Source organism: Clupea harengus, chromosome 5, assembly GCF_900700415.2.
Source record: "Clupea harengus chromosome 5, Ch_v2.0.2, whole genome shotgun sequence".
Lineage (NCBI taxonomy): Eukaryota > Metazoa > Chordata > Actinopteri > Clupeiformes > Clupeidae > Clupea > Clupea harengus.
In genome coordinates, this window is record NC_045156.1 from 16,522,145 (window position 1) to 16,537,144 (window position 15,000).

At 50.7% G+C, this 15,000-nt stretch overlaps 1 protein-coding gene across 1 annotated transcript in view; it reads right to left on the reverse strand.

The window, feature by feature from the left end:
- mst1rb (macrophage stimulating 1 receptor b) overlaps positions 1 to 15,000 on the reverse strand; it is a 31,109-nt gene that overhangs the window by 11,190 nt on the left and 4,919 nt on the right. Inside the window, exons 2-12 of the mRNA XM_031567873.2 lie at positions 13,766 to 15,000; positions 6,977 to 7,153; positions 5,906 to 6,028; positions 5,140 to 5,310; positions 4,210 to 4,370; positions 3,650 to 3,785; positions 3,199 to 3,335; positions 2,478 to 2,657; positions 2,052 to 2,151; positions 636 to 854; positions 54 to 200 (exon numbers count right to left, since the gene is read on the reverse strand). The exon at positions 13,766 to 15,000 is cut by the window's right edge and continues 147 nt beyond it. Of these exons, the coding sequence (XP_031423733.1) occupies positions 54 to 200; positions 636 to 854; positions 2,052 to 2,151; positions 2,478 to 2,657; positions 3,199 to 3,335; positions 3,650 to 3,785; positions 4,210 to 4,370; positions 5,140 to 5,310; positions 5,906 to 6,028; positions 6,977 to 7,153; positions 13,766 to 14,977 (2,763 nt within the window). The 5' untranslated portion in view covers positions 14,978 to 15,000. The remainder of the gene's footprint in view (positions 1 to 53; positions 201 to 635; positions 855 to 2,051; positions 2,152 to 2,477; positions 2,658 to 3,198; positions 3,336 to 3,649; positions 3,786 to 4,209; positions 4,371 to 5,139; positions 5,311 to 5,905; positions 6,029 to 6,976; positions 7,154 to 13,765) is intronic.

Here is a 15,000-nt window from a genome sequence, read left to right on the forward strand (position 1 = left end):
TGTGTGTGTGTGTGTGTGTGTGTGTGTGTGTGTGTGTGATTCTCCTCTCTCACCTTCACAGGCAGGCCTTCACTGGGAATAGTCAGGTTCTTTGGGATGCGGCAGGTGATCTCGTTGTCCAGAACTTTGGCACCACAATCGACTCCCCCGACCGTCATGGTGATAGTCATGCAGGAATTCACCTGGTTGAGCTTTTGGTGCTGTTCAGTAAACACATAAACAACAAACATGAGACAAAGGTGCTGTTCAGTAAACAAATAAACAACAAACATGAGACAAAGGTGCTGTTCAGAAAACACATAAACAACAAACATGAGACAAAGGTGCTGTTCAGAAAACACATAAACAACAAACATGAGACAAAGGTGCTGTTCAGAAAACACATAAACAACAAACATCAGTGGAGCCTCATGAGGTGACTAACTCCACCCCTGACATGTTGACCCCACCCCTAACATACTAACTCCACCCCTAACATACTAACCCCACCCCCTAACATACTAACTCCACCCCTGACATACTAACCCCACCCCCTAACATACTAACTCCACCCCTGACATACTAACTCCACCCCTAACATACTAACACCACCCCTGGCATGATGTCCCCGCCCTCAAGAGGCTGCAGGGACTCACGTGCAGGGAGACCTCGTCAAAGCCGGGGTAGAGGCGCAGGATGTGCCCCTCCGTCTCGAACGGGATGGGGCTTCCGTAGGGGTGGTAGTAGAACTCGCCCCTCCAGAGGTCGCGGGCCCCGTCCATGTCGAAGGACAGCTCGCCCCGCTCCGACTCATCGCGCGGGAACGCCGGCGTGGTACACTCCATCTGGGACGGCCGCGCCTTGCCTAGACACTCCTGAGGAGACACACACACACATCACACACTCCACCCTGCACTCCTGAGGAGACACACACACCTCACATCACACACTCCACCCTGCACTCCTGAGGAGACACACACACACACACACACCTCACATCACACACTCCACCCTGCACTCCTGAGGACACACACACACACCTCACATCACATCACACACACACACACACCTCACATCACACACTCCACCCTGCACTCCTGAGGAGACACACACACACACCTCACATCACACACTCCACCCTGCACTCCTGAGGACACACACACACACACACACACACCTCACATCACACACTCCACCCTGCACTCCTGAGGAGACACACACACACACACACACACACACACACACATCACATCACACACTCCAACCTGCACTCCTGAGGACACACACACCTCACATCACACACTCCACCCTGCACTCCTGAGGCGACACACACACCTTGTGTGAAAATAACAGTTCAAACTAAATAGCTCAGTAATGAATCATACCTACACAGCTTTCTTAATATTGCAGTGTACTTCACTCATATTAATAAGATTACTCAGTATTACGTTTTTGCCATTCTAATTAGCATCTCCTCATCTAGTTGCTCATAATTGGTGTAGTTGTCATTGATTAAATGATGCTATACCACAAAGGTGTGCATTTGTTGTGCTGTGTTAAGTGGGGGGGGGGGGAGACAGGATGTAGAATTTTATTGTGTTTGCAAGTTGGTACATTTCCAAAAAGGCCTGAAATATTGTGTGAAACTTATACTAGTAAATATTGTGGGGTGCACCATCAAACATGAACATGAACATCACAAAACCAATATGGAGAACAGCTGAACCAATATTGTGTGTTCATTCTAAGGGGGGAGGGGGGTCTTTGAATAGGTGTAGCCCTACGTGTTCTTAATCTGGGGTCTAACCCTAGGAACTATGGAACAACACGCTTGGGGTGAAGGAGGTGATTGAGTCGTTACTGAGGAAACAGGCTTTATGGAATGTAGCTGTTTGAGGTGTTACCATGGAAACGGGCTTCAAGTAAGGTAGATGATTGAGCGGTTACTATGGAAACTGACCTCAAGTGGTGTACCTGATTGAGGTGTTACTATAAAAAAAGGACTTTGGAGTTTGATTGCAGTGCTACTATGGAAACAGGGCTTCAGGTGAGGCAGGAGATTGAGGTCTTACTATGGAAACGGGCTTCAAGTGAATCTCGTTGGGCTTGAAGTGGATGATGGTGCGGTACACTGAGTCCAGATTCCTTCCTTCAATAGTGATTCTGGATCCACTACAGATGGACAGACACAACCATGAACATGAACATCACGTCACAACACCAACATGGAGTACAGCTGCAGATAAATGAATGCTGAACTTCCTCCCCTTCATATGACCTAAGGCTTCCCTTTCTGTGATGTTTTAACCAGAGCTGTATAGAGAGAGAGCTGCACCAACCCTAACCCAGCCCCAGACACCATTGCTCCACCCTAACCCCCACCCTAACCCAGCCCCAGACACCATTTCTCCACCCTAACCCCCACCCAGTCTTACCGATCAAAGTCTAACTCTAACCCAGTCTAACTCTAACCCAGTCTAAGTCTAATCCAGTCTTACCGATCAAAGCTGCAGTCAGGACGGACATCAGTGATGTGGGGAGTCTCCTTGTAGCGAAAGATCTTGGTAGTCTGGACGTGTGACTTATCGATGTACACACGCAGAACCACGTCCTTCACCTCGCTGACCGGCTGAGAAACACACACAATCGACGACACGTTCTCTCCAACTGCAAAAACACTGAATGTGGGAGGGAGAGAAATAGAGGGACAGAGGGTCATACACACACGCACTACTTAAACATACACACACACACACACTCTCAGGCATACACACACAGACACACACACACACACACCACACACATAAACAAACACAAACACACCACACACATAAACACACACAAACCTATACACACACACACACACACACACACACACCACACATATAAACAAACACACACACACTACACACATAAACACACACAAACCTATACACACACACACACACACACACACCACACATATTTACATTTACATTTAGTCAGTTAGCAGATGTTTTTATCCAAAGCGACTTACATATGTGCGACTTACAATGTATACACATTTTACATTTACACTGATGGCACACATCAGGAGCAATTAGGGGTTCAGTGTCTTGCTCAAGGACGCTTCGACAGGGAATCGAACTAGCAACCTTCTGATTACTAAACGACTAAACGCCCCACATATAAACAAACACACACACACATAAACACACACAAACCTATACACACACACACCTCTCCACTGGGCAGGCCTCTCCATCCAAAGTGACCCTTCTGGTCTTGCCGGCGTCCAGGTGAGGGCCGGTCACGGTGATGCGTGTCCCCCCGTCCACTGGCCCGTAGTCAGGATGGACCGCTGTGATGTCAGGGGTCTGGGGGTCACATCGAGGTCATGGCGAGGTCATGGCGAGGTCATGTGACTCTTGCCCACTCAGCAACAAACACAGGCAAGGACTGCAACAGCTGAAGAACCTTTGAGTCTTTACCACCCAGGTGTGTGTGTGAGTGTGTGTGTGTGTGTGTGAGTGTGTGTGAGTGTGTGTGTGTGTGTGTAAGTGTGTGTGTGGGGCGTGACCAGGTGAGTCTTTACCACCCAGGTGTGTGTGAGTGTGTGTGTGTGTGTGTGTGTGTGTGTGTGTGTGTGAGAGTGTGTGTGTGTGTGGGGCGTGACCAGGTGAGTCTTTACCACGAAGGTGAATCCAGGCATCTCTGTGGTGCCGTTGATGAAGTAGCTTCCCTCTGCCTTCTCCTCGTCCACCCGAACTGTCACGGTTACCGGCCTGAAGAGCTCTGTTAGGCCAGACCGGATCTTACACACCAGGCTGAGAAACACACACACACACACACACACACACACACACACACACATAAGACTTTCTTCCACATTTAATAAGGGTATATGTGTGATGCTGCTCTCTTTGGGCTAATATACCCTGTGTGTGATGCTGCTCTCTTTGGGCTAATATACCTACAGCAATCAGCTGCCTTTGTGTAATCAGAATCTGGGGGTGCCTCTTTCACTGGACAGAAGGTATGCTTACTTCAGTCTTAATTACTTCAGAGAAAGCTAGAGAGCTTTAAGGACTGTGTTTGTGTATTTGTACTGCTGTGCTAGTTAGATTGTACTTAGATTACTCTGAATTTGCACTATCTTGGCAATTACCCTGTTTGACAATTTGGGCTAATATACCCTGTGTGTGATGCTGCTCTCTCTCCAGGTGTCTGTGTGTTCGCTGCTGGTCTCACCGTGTGCTGTTGCTCTCTTTGGGCTGCACGTGGCACGGCGTCTCCCCCAGACGAACCTCGTGTGTTCTGGCACTGATGGCAGGGCGGGAGGGCGACTGGAAGCCCCACCCACACAGCGTCAGTTCAGTCTGGCCATCAGGGGGCGCTGTCTTAGGGAAAAACTGAACAGAAAGGGTCAGGGTCTCCAATGATGTTAATGTTGTGGTTTTAAATGGGAGGTCACCTGAGCGCTCCCGTCCAATGATGTTAATGTTTTGGTTTTGTATGGGAGGTCACCTGACACGTGTTTGGCCTCTCGTCTTCTGATTGCGAAATCTCAAATAAGTTGCTCTTTTTTCTGCATAAACTAGGATGCCCAAACTAGGCCCCAAACTAGGCCCTTCCTGTCGGCCCAAACTAGGCCCTTCCTGTATGCCCAAACTAGGCCCTTCCTGTCACCATGTATGCATACACCTTCACACCATCGAGAAATTGTTTGTAGTTTCAGTAGTTAACTACACAAAAATGGCAAAAAAGTAATTTAAGTACTTGAATCACTGTGCAAATATGAATATAGTTGAACTACCAGCAAACTACTGCAAACTGTAGTTAAACTACAAGTTTAATGACATGTAGTTCACAACTCCCCAACACTGTCCATAACAGTCCCAGAGGATGTCACCTGACCCTGTGACACACTCCCAGAGTCACCTGACCCTGTGACACATCCCAGAGGGGCCTCACCTGACCCTGTGACACACTCCCAGAGGGGCCTCACCTGACCCTGTGACACACTCCCAGAGGGGCCTCACCTGACCCTGTGACACACTCCCAGAGGGGCGTCACCTGACCCTGTGACACACTCCCAGAGTCACCTGACCCTGTGACACACTCCCAGAGGTACCTGTTCAGGTGGCATAAAGCACAAGCGTTCGCTCCGCTCAGCCCTACCTCAGTGATGCCAGGCGGGCAGGACTCGTTCCTCCAGCGGGCGTGGCACTCCATCTCCCACGAGCAGCGCCCTGAGCACCAGCCGCAGCCCATGAAGCTGGGAGCCATCAGGCACATGGCACACGTCAGGAAGTGCCCACAGCCAGGCCCGCGCTGAGGCACCTGCACCATCTGCAGCAGGGAGGGGGGGGCAGAGAGGAGAGGGGGGGCAGAGAGGAGAGGGGGAGGAGAGAGAGAGAGAGGGAGAGAGAGAGGGAGAGAGAGAGAGAGAGAGAGGGAGAGAGGGAGGGAGAAAGGGTTAAGTGATGTGAGGAGTAAAAGAGAGGCAGAGTTTGAGAAGAACATACAGGAGTAGAATGCTCTGAAATATTCTGGAATGATGTGAATATTCGAACTCTGGTTACTGATCCAGAAGATGTGAGCAGACACAAAGTGGGCGTGCCAAATTTTTATGACACTGTGAAATTCAGTACGTAATCAACCCTTTCCACATACACTACATGGACTTATAACTTATAATGTTTAGGACACTGAATCTGACAGTAGAGTACACTTCTGAAAACAGGTTTACAGGTTTAGGTATGTTAAAACGGGAACTTAGCCCAGGGTTAGGGTTAGGGAACTTAGCCCAGGGTCAGGGTCAGGGTTAGGGAACTTAGCCCAGGGTCAGGGTTAGGGAACTTAGCCCAGGGTCAGGGTTAGGGAACTTAGCCCAGGGTCAGGGTCAGGGTTAGGAAACTTAGCCTTTCAGGGCCGGGATGCTCACCTTGTCTCCCACAACAAAGAGCAGTGATTGGTCAGAGTACACCGCCGCCGTAGAGGACACCGGTTGGTTCTCCACCAGCGAGTAGTTGGCAAAGATGACAGGACTGGACCTCCTCAGAACCAGCTGCAACACAAACACAGGTCACAGGTCACAGGTAAGAGGTCACAGGTCACAGGTCACAGGTCACAACCTCTTAATGCCAACACCAATAAGACCCTGTAAGTAAGTAAGTACCTGTAGGGGGTGATTCCTGGCTGGGTTAGTGTTTGGGTGTACCTGTAGTTGGCTGGGTTAGTGTTGGGGTACACCTGTAGTTGTCTAGGTTAGTGTTGGGGTACACCTGTAGTTGGCTGGGTTATTGTTGGGGTACACCTGTAGGGGGTTGGGTTAGCGTTGGGGTGTACCTGTAGTTGGCTATGTTAGCGTTGGGGTGTACCTGTAGTTGGCTATGTTAGTGTTGGGGTGTACCTGTAGGGGGCTGTGTTAGTGTTGGGGTGTACCTGTAGGGGGTTGGGTTAGCGTTGGGGTGTACCTGTAGTTGGCTATGTTAGCGTTGGGGTGTACCTGTAGTTGGCTATGTTAGTGTTGGGGTGTACCTGTAGTTGGCTATGTTAGCGTTGGGGTGTACCTGTAGTTGGCTATGTTAGTGTTGGGGTGTACCTGTAGGGGGTTGGGTTAGCGTTGGGGTGTACCTGTAGTTGGCTATGTTAGTGTTCGGTACACCTGTAGGGGGTTGAGTTAGTGTTGGGGTGTACCTGTAGGGGGCTATGTTAGTGTTCGGTACACCTGTAGGGGGTTGAGTTAGTGTTGGGGTGTACCTGTAGTTGGCTGGGTTAGTGTTGGGGTACACCTGTAGTTGGCTGTGTTAGTGTTGGGGTGTACCTGTAGGGGGCTGTGTTAGTGTTGGGGTGTACCTGTAGGGGGTTGGGTTAGCGTTGGGGTGTACCTGTAGTTGGCTGTGTTAGTGTTGGGGTGTACCTGTAGTTGGCTGTGTTAGTGTTGGGGTGTACCTGTAGTTGGCTGGGTTAGTGTTGGGGTACACCTGTAGTTGGCTGTGTTAGTGTACTGTACCTGTAGGAGACGTCCGTCTGACGTGCCGATGTGGGCCACGGTCTTGTTCTCGATCGTGGTGACGAGCAGGGAGGTGAGCAGGGTGTTGGTCATCTCTCGGTTGAACAGGTCCACCCTGTAGTAGGGCTTGGCCACCATAGTGGGCTGATCCTTACAGGTGGCGTTGTTCTCTGTGCTCTACAGACACAAACAAACAACAAACAAACAACACTGCTGAGGCACTGGGTCCCTAAAGCACACTAATACCCCTACTGACCTCTGACCTCCATGAAGCACACTAATACCCCTACTGACCTCCATGAAGCACACTAATACCCCTACTGAGGCACTGACCTGCTGGATAACATGCTCATAACCTTATACGCCTTAACCTTAAGGTTACCTGGATAATCTTACACAGCGAGCATATAAAACATACTTTAATTAGGCTACTTTTGTCCTGCCTAATGTTACCCTAACAGCCGGCCACGGATGTAAACTGGGCTTTGGGACTGTCATCACAGGCAGTTTTCAACATCCACCAACCTGCATAGATGACACACTATTTGTTAGTGCCTGTTGTCATATGTGCTGTGACGCCTAATTTGCTTTTTGTAGAAATGGTGCCGGAAGGGAGCACCCGTGCTCTGACGTTTTTAAAGATGTCGGTGGTCAATTTGGATGCTAACTGGCTGAAGCTAACTGGCTGAAGCTAACCCTCTTAATACTGACCCCCTGGTACAGACTGAGAACACTGCAGCCTTAAAGCTAACCTGTAGAGACACTTCACACTTAATTACCCCCAAACAGCCCCTGAAGATCAGTTACATGCTGTGACTGCAGTTGCCACGGGTGATGGGAAGGCTGTTTCTAGGGGTGTTTCGGAGCAGCTTAAGGTACGAACAGTGTATGCTCTCTGAGTCAAACAGTGTATGCTCTCGGAGTCAAACAGTGTATGCTCTCGGAGTCAAACAGTGTATGCTCTCGGAGAACAGTTATGCTCTCGGAGTCAAACAGTGTGTGCTCTCGAAGAACAGTGTATGCTCTCGGAGTCAAACAGTGTGTGCTCTCAGAGAACAGTTATGCTCTCGGAGTCAAACGAGCTCTACTGCATTCCCCTCAATTCCGCCTGAACACACGTTCACAGATTCTACAGAGGCAAGCAAATTAAGCAACAGGCAAGTTAGGACGCTATGACTTGAGATCTTCCTATCCAAATGCAATGGGAAACTACTACATAACCACCACCAAGCACATGACCCAGAAACATTTGGCATGTAATCTCATTGAACACCAACGTGAAATCATGCACTGCGCAAATATTCAATACGCAGTTGACCTCTCTCCCCAATGCCTTAAAGGGCTGGCATGCTGGCTAGCAGCCATGGGTATAACCCTATAACCCTCACCCTAACCCTAGCAGCCATGGGTGTTACCCCATGGTCACACGAGCGACACAGGGGGGAGACTTGCCGCTTATGGGTGTTCCTAGCTCGTGGTTACTAGGTTACAGAACCAAACAAGCTTGCTAAGGTGCTAATAGTAGATATAATGCTGGCCTTGCTAAGGTGCTAATGGTAGATATAATGCTGGCCTTGCTAAGGTGCTAATGGTAGATATAATGCTGGCAGACGCCTAGCAAATCACCTCAGGCGTATTTGTTTGTTACAATACAGAGTTTTTAGATTGTACAGTTCATATTTCTCTGTAACTTTTAATGATGGTTTGGGTAGTGGATATGTTTACAGGGTTAGGAGTTATTTATGTTTACAGGGTTAGGGTGAGGAATTATTTATGTTTACAGGAGTGAGGGGTTATTTATGTTTATAGGCTGAGGAGTTATATATGTTTACAGGAGTGAGTCAGGGTGTATTTAAAATGTTTAAGGGACTCATGGGAGGCGTCTACAAACACAACAATAGGAGGAAGAGCGTCAGGAGGATCAGGAGGAACACCTCCTCCACTTCCTCACGAGAGAGAGGAGGCACAGACAGATACCTGACAGACAGGAATCCTGAATACCTTCTCTCCCTGTGGAACAGTAACATTGTTATTACAGAGAGTTTGAAGAGCCGAAGCAGAAGCTATTTCTAACACATTCACATGTCAGACACTGCATGCCGTGGCGGGGAATGGACATCTGCTGCTCTCCTCTCATACCAAGCAGAAACAACAGTCCTGATGTAACACACACAACAGCATTCCTGACTCTTAAACAGTCAAAAACACTCAGGCTCACTAAAGACCTGGAGAATAGTTGTTTCCTAGTTAAGGATATTCCCCGTCTTCTGAGATTACTGTCTGAGATTTCTTTGCATGCTAAAATTAAATTGAACTTACTACATATGATTAATACTACATATAAATATGATATACTACATGATTCATTCGATCTACGAAGCAGTAAACACAAATAAACACTCTTCCATAGTGATGTTGAAGTGCTCCGCTGGAGCGACCGCTCATTAGCCTGATAAACTCTGACTGCATCCTGTCCTGCTGCATATTTCCCTCTCAGACTGGCTGCCAAGGTTCTCCCTCAAGACTCACTGACGTACTCAACAACCAAAGCAAACATTCAACTCCAGATGGCTTTTAAGTCAGCACATAGAGTCCACTAGAACACACAGGAGTCCACTAGTCCACTCAGTCCACTAGAACACACAGGAGTCCACTAGAACACCCAGGAGTCCACTAGAACACACAGGAGTCCACTAGAACACTCAGGAGTCCACTAGAACACACAGGAGTCCACTAGAACACTCAGGAGTCCAATAGAACACACAGGAGTCCACTAGAACACTCAGGAGTCCACTAGTCCACTAGAACACACAGGAGTCCACTAGTCCACTAGAACACACAGGAGTCCACTAGAACACTCAGGAGTCCACTAGAACACCCAGGAGTCCACTAGAACACTCAGGAGTCCACTAGAACACACAGGAGTCCACTAGAACACACAGGAGTCCACTAGTCCACTAGAACACACAGGAGTCCACTAGAACACACAGGAGTCCACTAGTCTACTAGAACACTCAGGAGTCCACTAGTCCACTAGAACACACAGGAGTCCACTAGAACACTCAGGAGTCCAATAGAACACACAGGAGTCCACTAGAACACTCAGGAGTCCACTAGAACACACAGGAGTCCACTAGAACACACAGGAGTCCACTAGAACATTCAGGAGTCCACTAGAACACACAGGAGTCCACTAGTACACTCAGGAGTCCACTAGAACACTCAGGAGTCCACTAGTCCACTAGAACACACAGGAGTCCACTAGAACACTCAGGAGTCCACTAGAACACACAGGAGTCCACTAGTCCACTAGAACACACAGGAGTCCACTAGAACACTAGAACACACAGGAGTCCACTAGTCCACTAGAACACACAGGAGTCCACTAGAACACACAGGAGTCCACTAGCACACTCAGGAGTCCACTAGTCCACTAGAACACTCAGGAGTCCACTAGAACACACAGGAGTCCACTAGAACACACAGGAGTCCACTAGCACACTCAGGAGTCCACTAGTCCACTAGAACACACAGGAGTCCACTAGAACACTCAGGAGTCCACTAGAACACACAGGAGTCCACTAGTCCACTAGAACACACAGGAGTCCACTAGAACACACAGGAGTCCACTAGTCCACTAGAACACACAGGAGTCCACTAGAACACACAGGAGTCCACTAGAACACTCAGGAGTCCACTAGAACACACAGGAGTCCACTAGTCCACTAGAACACACAGGAGTCCACTAGAACACTCAGGAGTCCACTAGAACACCCAGGAGTCCACTAGAACACTCAGGAGTCCACTAGAACACACAGGAGTCCACTAGAACACACAGGAGTCCACTAGTCCACTAGAACACACAGGAGTCCACTAGAACACACAGGAGTCCACTAGTCTACTAGAACACTCAGGAGTCCACTAGTCCACTAGAACACACAGGAGTCCACTAGAACACTCAGGAGTCCAATAGAACACACAGGAGTCCACTAGAACACTCAGGAGTCCACTAGAACACACAGGAGTCCACTAGAACACACAGGAGTCCACTAGAACATTCAGGAGTCCACTAGAACACACAGGAGTCCACTAGTACACTCAGGAGTCCACTAGAACACTCAGGAGTCCACTAGTCCACTAGAACACACAGGAGTCCACTAGAACACTCAGGAGTCCACTAGAACACACAGGAGTCCACTAGTCCACTAGAACACACAGGAGTCCACTAGAACACTAGAACACACAGGAGTCCCACTAGTCCACTAGAACACACAGGAGTCCACTAGAACACACAGGAGTCCACTAGCACACTCAGGAGTCCACTAGTCCACTAGAACACTCAGGAGTCCACTAGAACACACAGGAGTCCACTAGAACACACAGGAGTCCACTAGCACACTCAGGAGTCCACTAGTCCACTAGAACACACAGGAGTCCACTAGAACACTCAGGAGTCCACTAGAACACACAGGAGTCCACTAGTCCACTAGAACACACAGGAGTCCACTAGAACACACAGGAGTCCACTAGTCCACTAGAACACACAGGAGTCCACTAGAACACACAGGAGTCCACTAGAACACTCAGGAGTCCACTAGAACACACAGGAGTCCACTAGTCCACTAGAACACACAGGAGTCCACTAGAACACTAGAACACTCAGGAGTCCACTAGAACACTCAGGAGTCCACTAGAACACACAGGAGTCCACTAGAACACACAGGAGTCCACTAGTCCACTAGAACACACAGGAGTCCACTAGTCCACTCAGTCCACTAGTCCACTAGAACACTCAGGAGTCCACTAGAACACTCAGGAGTCCACTAGAACACACAGGAGTCCACTAGTCCACTAGAACACTCAGGAGTCCACTAGAACACACAGGAGTCCACTAGCACACTCAGGAGTCCACTAGTCCACTAGAACACACAGGAGTCCACTAGAACACTCAGGAGTCCACTAGAACACACAGTAGTCCACTAGAACACACAGGAGTCCACTAGTCCACTAGAACACACAGGAGTCCACTAGAACACACAGGAGTCCACTAGTCCACTAGAACACACAGGAGTCCACTAGTCCACTAGAACACACAGGAGTCCACTAGTCCACTAGAACACACAGGAGTCCACTAGAACACACAGGAGTCCACTAGAACACTCAGGAGTCCACTAGTCCACTAGAACACACAGGAGTCCACTAGTCCACTAGAACACACAGGAGTCCACTAGAACACACAGGAGTCCACTAGTCCACTAGAACACTCAGGAGTCCACTAGTCCACTAGAACACACAGGAGTCCACTAGAACACTCAGGAGTCCACTAGAACACACAGGAGTCCACTAGAACACACAGGAGTCCACTAGAACACTCAGGAGTCCACAAGTCCACTAGAACACACAGGAGTCCACTAGTCCACTAGAACACACAGGAGTCCACTAGTCCACTAGAACACTCAGGAGTCCACTAGAACACACAGGAGTCCACTAGCACACTCAGGAGTCCACTAGAACACACAGGAGTCCACTAGAACACTCAGGAGTCCACTAGTCCACTAGAACACACAGGAGTCCACTAGTCCACTAGAACACACAGGAGTCCACTAGAACACACAGGAGTCCACTAGAACACTCAGGAGTCCACTAGAACACACAGGAGTCCACTAGAACACACAGGAGTCCACTAGAACACTCAGGAGTCCACTAGAACACTCAGGAGTCCACTAGAACACTAGAGCACTCAGGAGTCCAATAGCAAACTCAGGAGTCCACTAGCACACCTTTCTCCACTGACTCCCCAATGACACTCAAGGAATGGTAGCTGAAGAGGAGAAGGGAGGAGCAGCAGAGAGAACTAGAGAGGAGCTCGTGGAGAGGTACCACTACCTGGAGAGGAGCAGAGAGGAACAACAGGAGGGTTGACCTCTGACCTCTCTCAGTCGCTCAGACACACTGGCAGAGGCCAGGAACAAAAAGACCTCTCTCAGGTGTGTGTGTGTGTGTGTCTCACCTCGTGAGGACAGCTCTCGCAGGGCTGGTAGTGGCAAAGGCCCCTGGAGAGCTGTGTGTGTGTGTGTGTGTGTGTGTGTGTGTGTGTGTGTGTGTGTGTGTGTGTGTGTGTGTGTGTGTTGTGACGCCCACCTGTGCCCCCTTCAGGCTTCGCCCTGCCAGTGCACGGGAAGGACGAACCTGAGCCTAAATGCTTTATTGTCTGCACCTGTATTTAGGGTGGGGCTATAAAAGGGTTTCTTTCTCTCTCTCTCACTAGGCACTTCTTTTCGGTACTTGTAGGCACTATGTTGATATTCTCTCTCACACGGGCGCTTTGACTTCTTTCTAAATCTGTCCCCCTTTCTATTTCTTTAGCTCTCACTTTCTTATTCATTTACCTAACAAATTGATACATTCATTCACCCATTCATGCACGACATTGAACATTACCTTTTTCATACCCCTATTTTGTTGATTGTTAATATTGGTAATAATAAATTCTTATTATTGAATTTAAACTACCTTGTGTCTTGTCCCTCATTATGTGACGGTAACCTTTAACGAGTCTGCCGTTACAGTGTGTATGTGTGTGTGTCTCACCTCGTGAGGACAGCTCTCGCAGGGCTGGTAGTGGCAGAGGCCCCTGGAGAGCTGTGGTGTGTGTGTGTGTGTGTGTGTGTGTGTGTGTGTTTGTCTCACCTCGTGAGGACAGCTCTCGCAGGGCTGGTAGTGGCAGAGGCCCCTGGAGAGCTGTGGTGTGTGTGTGTGTGTGTGTGTGTGTGTGTGTGTTTGTCTCACCTCGTGAGGACAGCTCTCGCAGGGCTGGTAGTGGCAGAGGCCCCTGGAGAGCTGCTCCGGTCCTGACTTGCAGCAGAGCTCCACACCGTCCTCGATGGCCTTGTTGACGGAGTCCATGGGGAAGGCGCAGAGGGCCGAGTCCTGGTCGGGCACGCCGCTGTCGTCCGTCACCGCGAACACGCCGTACAGGATGTCGTCTTTCTCCTCCGTGCCCAGCTCCTCCGCCAGCTCCCGGCCCGCCTTGCCGAAGTGTGCCGCCTGCACCACGTTATACACCACGTCCTTGAACACCTCCCCGCTCCTCCCCCTCCTCCTCCTCCTCCTCTTGGGCTCGAAGCGGCACTCCAGCACCACCTCGCGGTAGCGCCGCGTCTCCCACTCGTGGCGCGGCAGGCGTCCGAGGCGCGTCTGGAACGGCGAGGTCTCCATCTCGGGGCTCTCGCGCTGCACCGACACGAAGTACACAAACTCCTGCGTGTGGAAGCTGTACATGTAGCTGACGGAGTAGCTCTGACGCAGCTCCGGCAGCACCGTCAGGCCGCGCACGTCCGCGTGGAAGCCGTCCTCCGTGGACAGCGGCCGGCGCACCGAGAGGGACTTCCTGCCGTAGCGCTGCGTCACGCTGTCGTTCACCGTCGCCGCCACGAAGAAGTAGACGGTCTGGCCCTCCTCCACCATGGCCACGCGCGTGCCCAGCGGGCTGGCGATGCAGTCGGGGCAGAAGGCCGGGGAGTTGGCCTCCCGGCGGAACAGGCAGCGCGAGGGCTGGGGGGGGCGGCCGCCGCCGTGCAGCTGGTGGAAGTAGCAGACGCCGTACTGGGAGCTGCCGCAGGAGTACAGGTACATCAGGAAGGAGTCCAGCAGCAGCACCTGGTTGTCCGTGTTCTCGGGGAGGGCGGGGTCAGCCAGCGCACACAGGTCACACACCTGGCACTCGGCCCCGCCCACCGGCCCCGTGCGCAGCGCCCAGAGTGGCGCCAGGCTGCGGTTCACCGCCACGATCAGGTTCTGGGACGCCACGTACACCTCCTCGAACTGCAGGTTGGGCACGATGTTCTGGATGGGGCCCTGGGCGCGGTAGAAGGGCATGGGGTAGGGCACGGAGAAGTCGATGGGGCTGGGGGCCGCAGACGGGCACGAGTCCAGTGCCGACACCCCGAGAGTCTGCAGACAGACCACACCGACCAGCCACAGCAGCACCCCCCCAGGCATGGCCACCCAGGGAAGGGGCACGG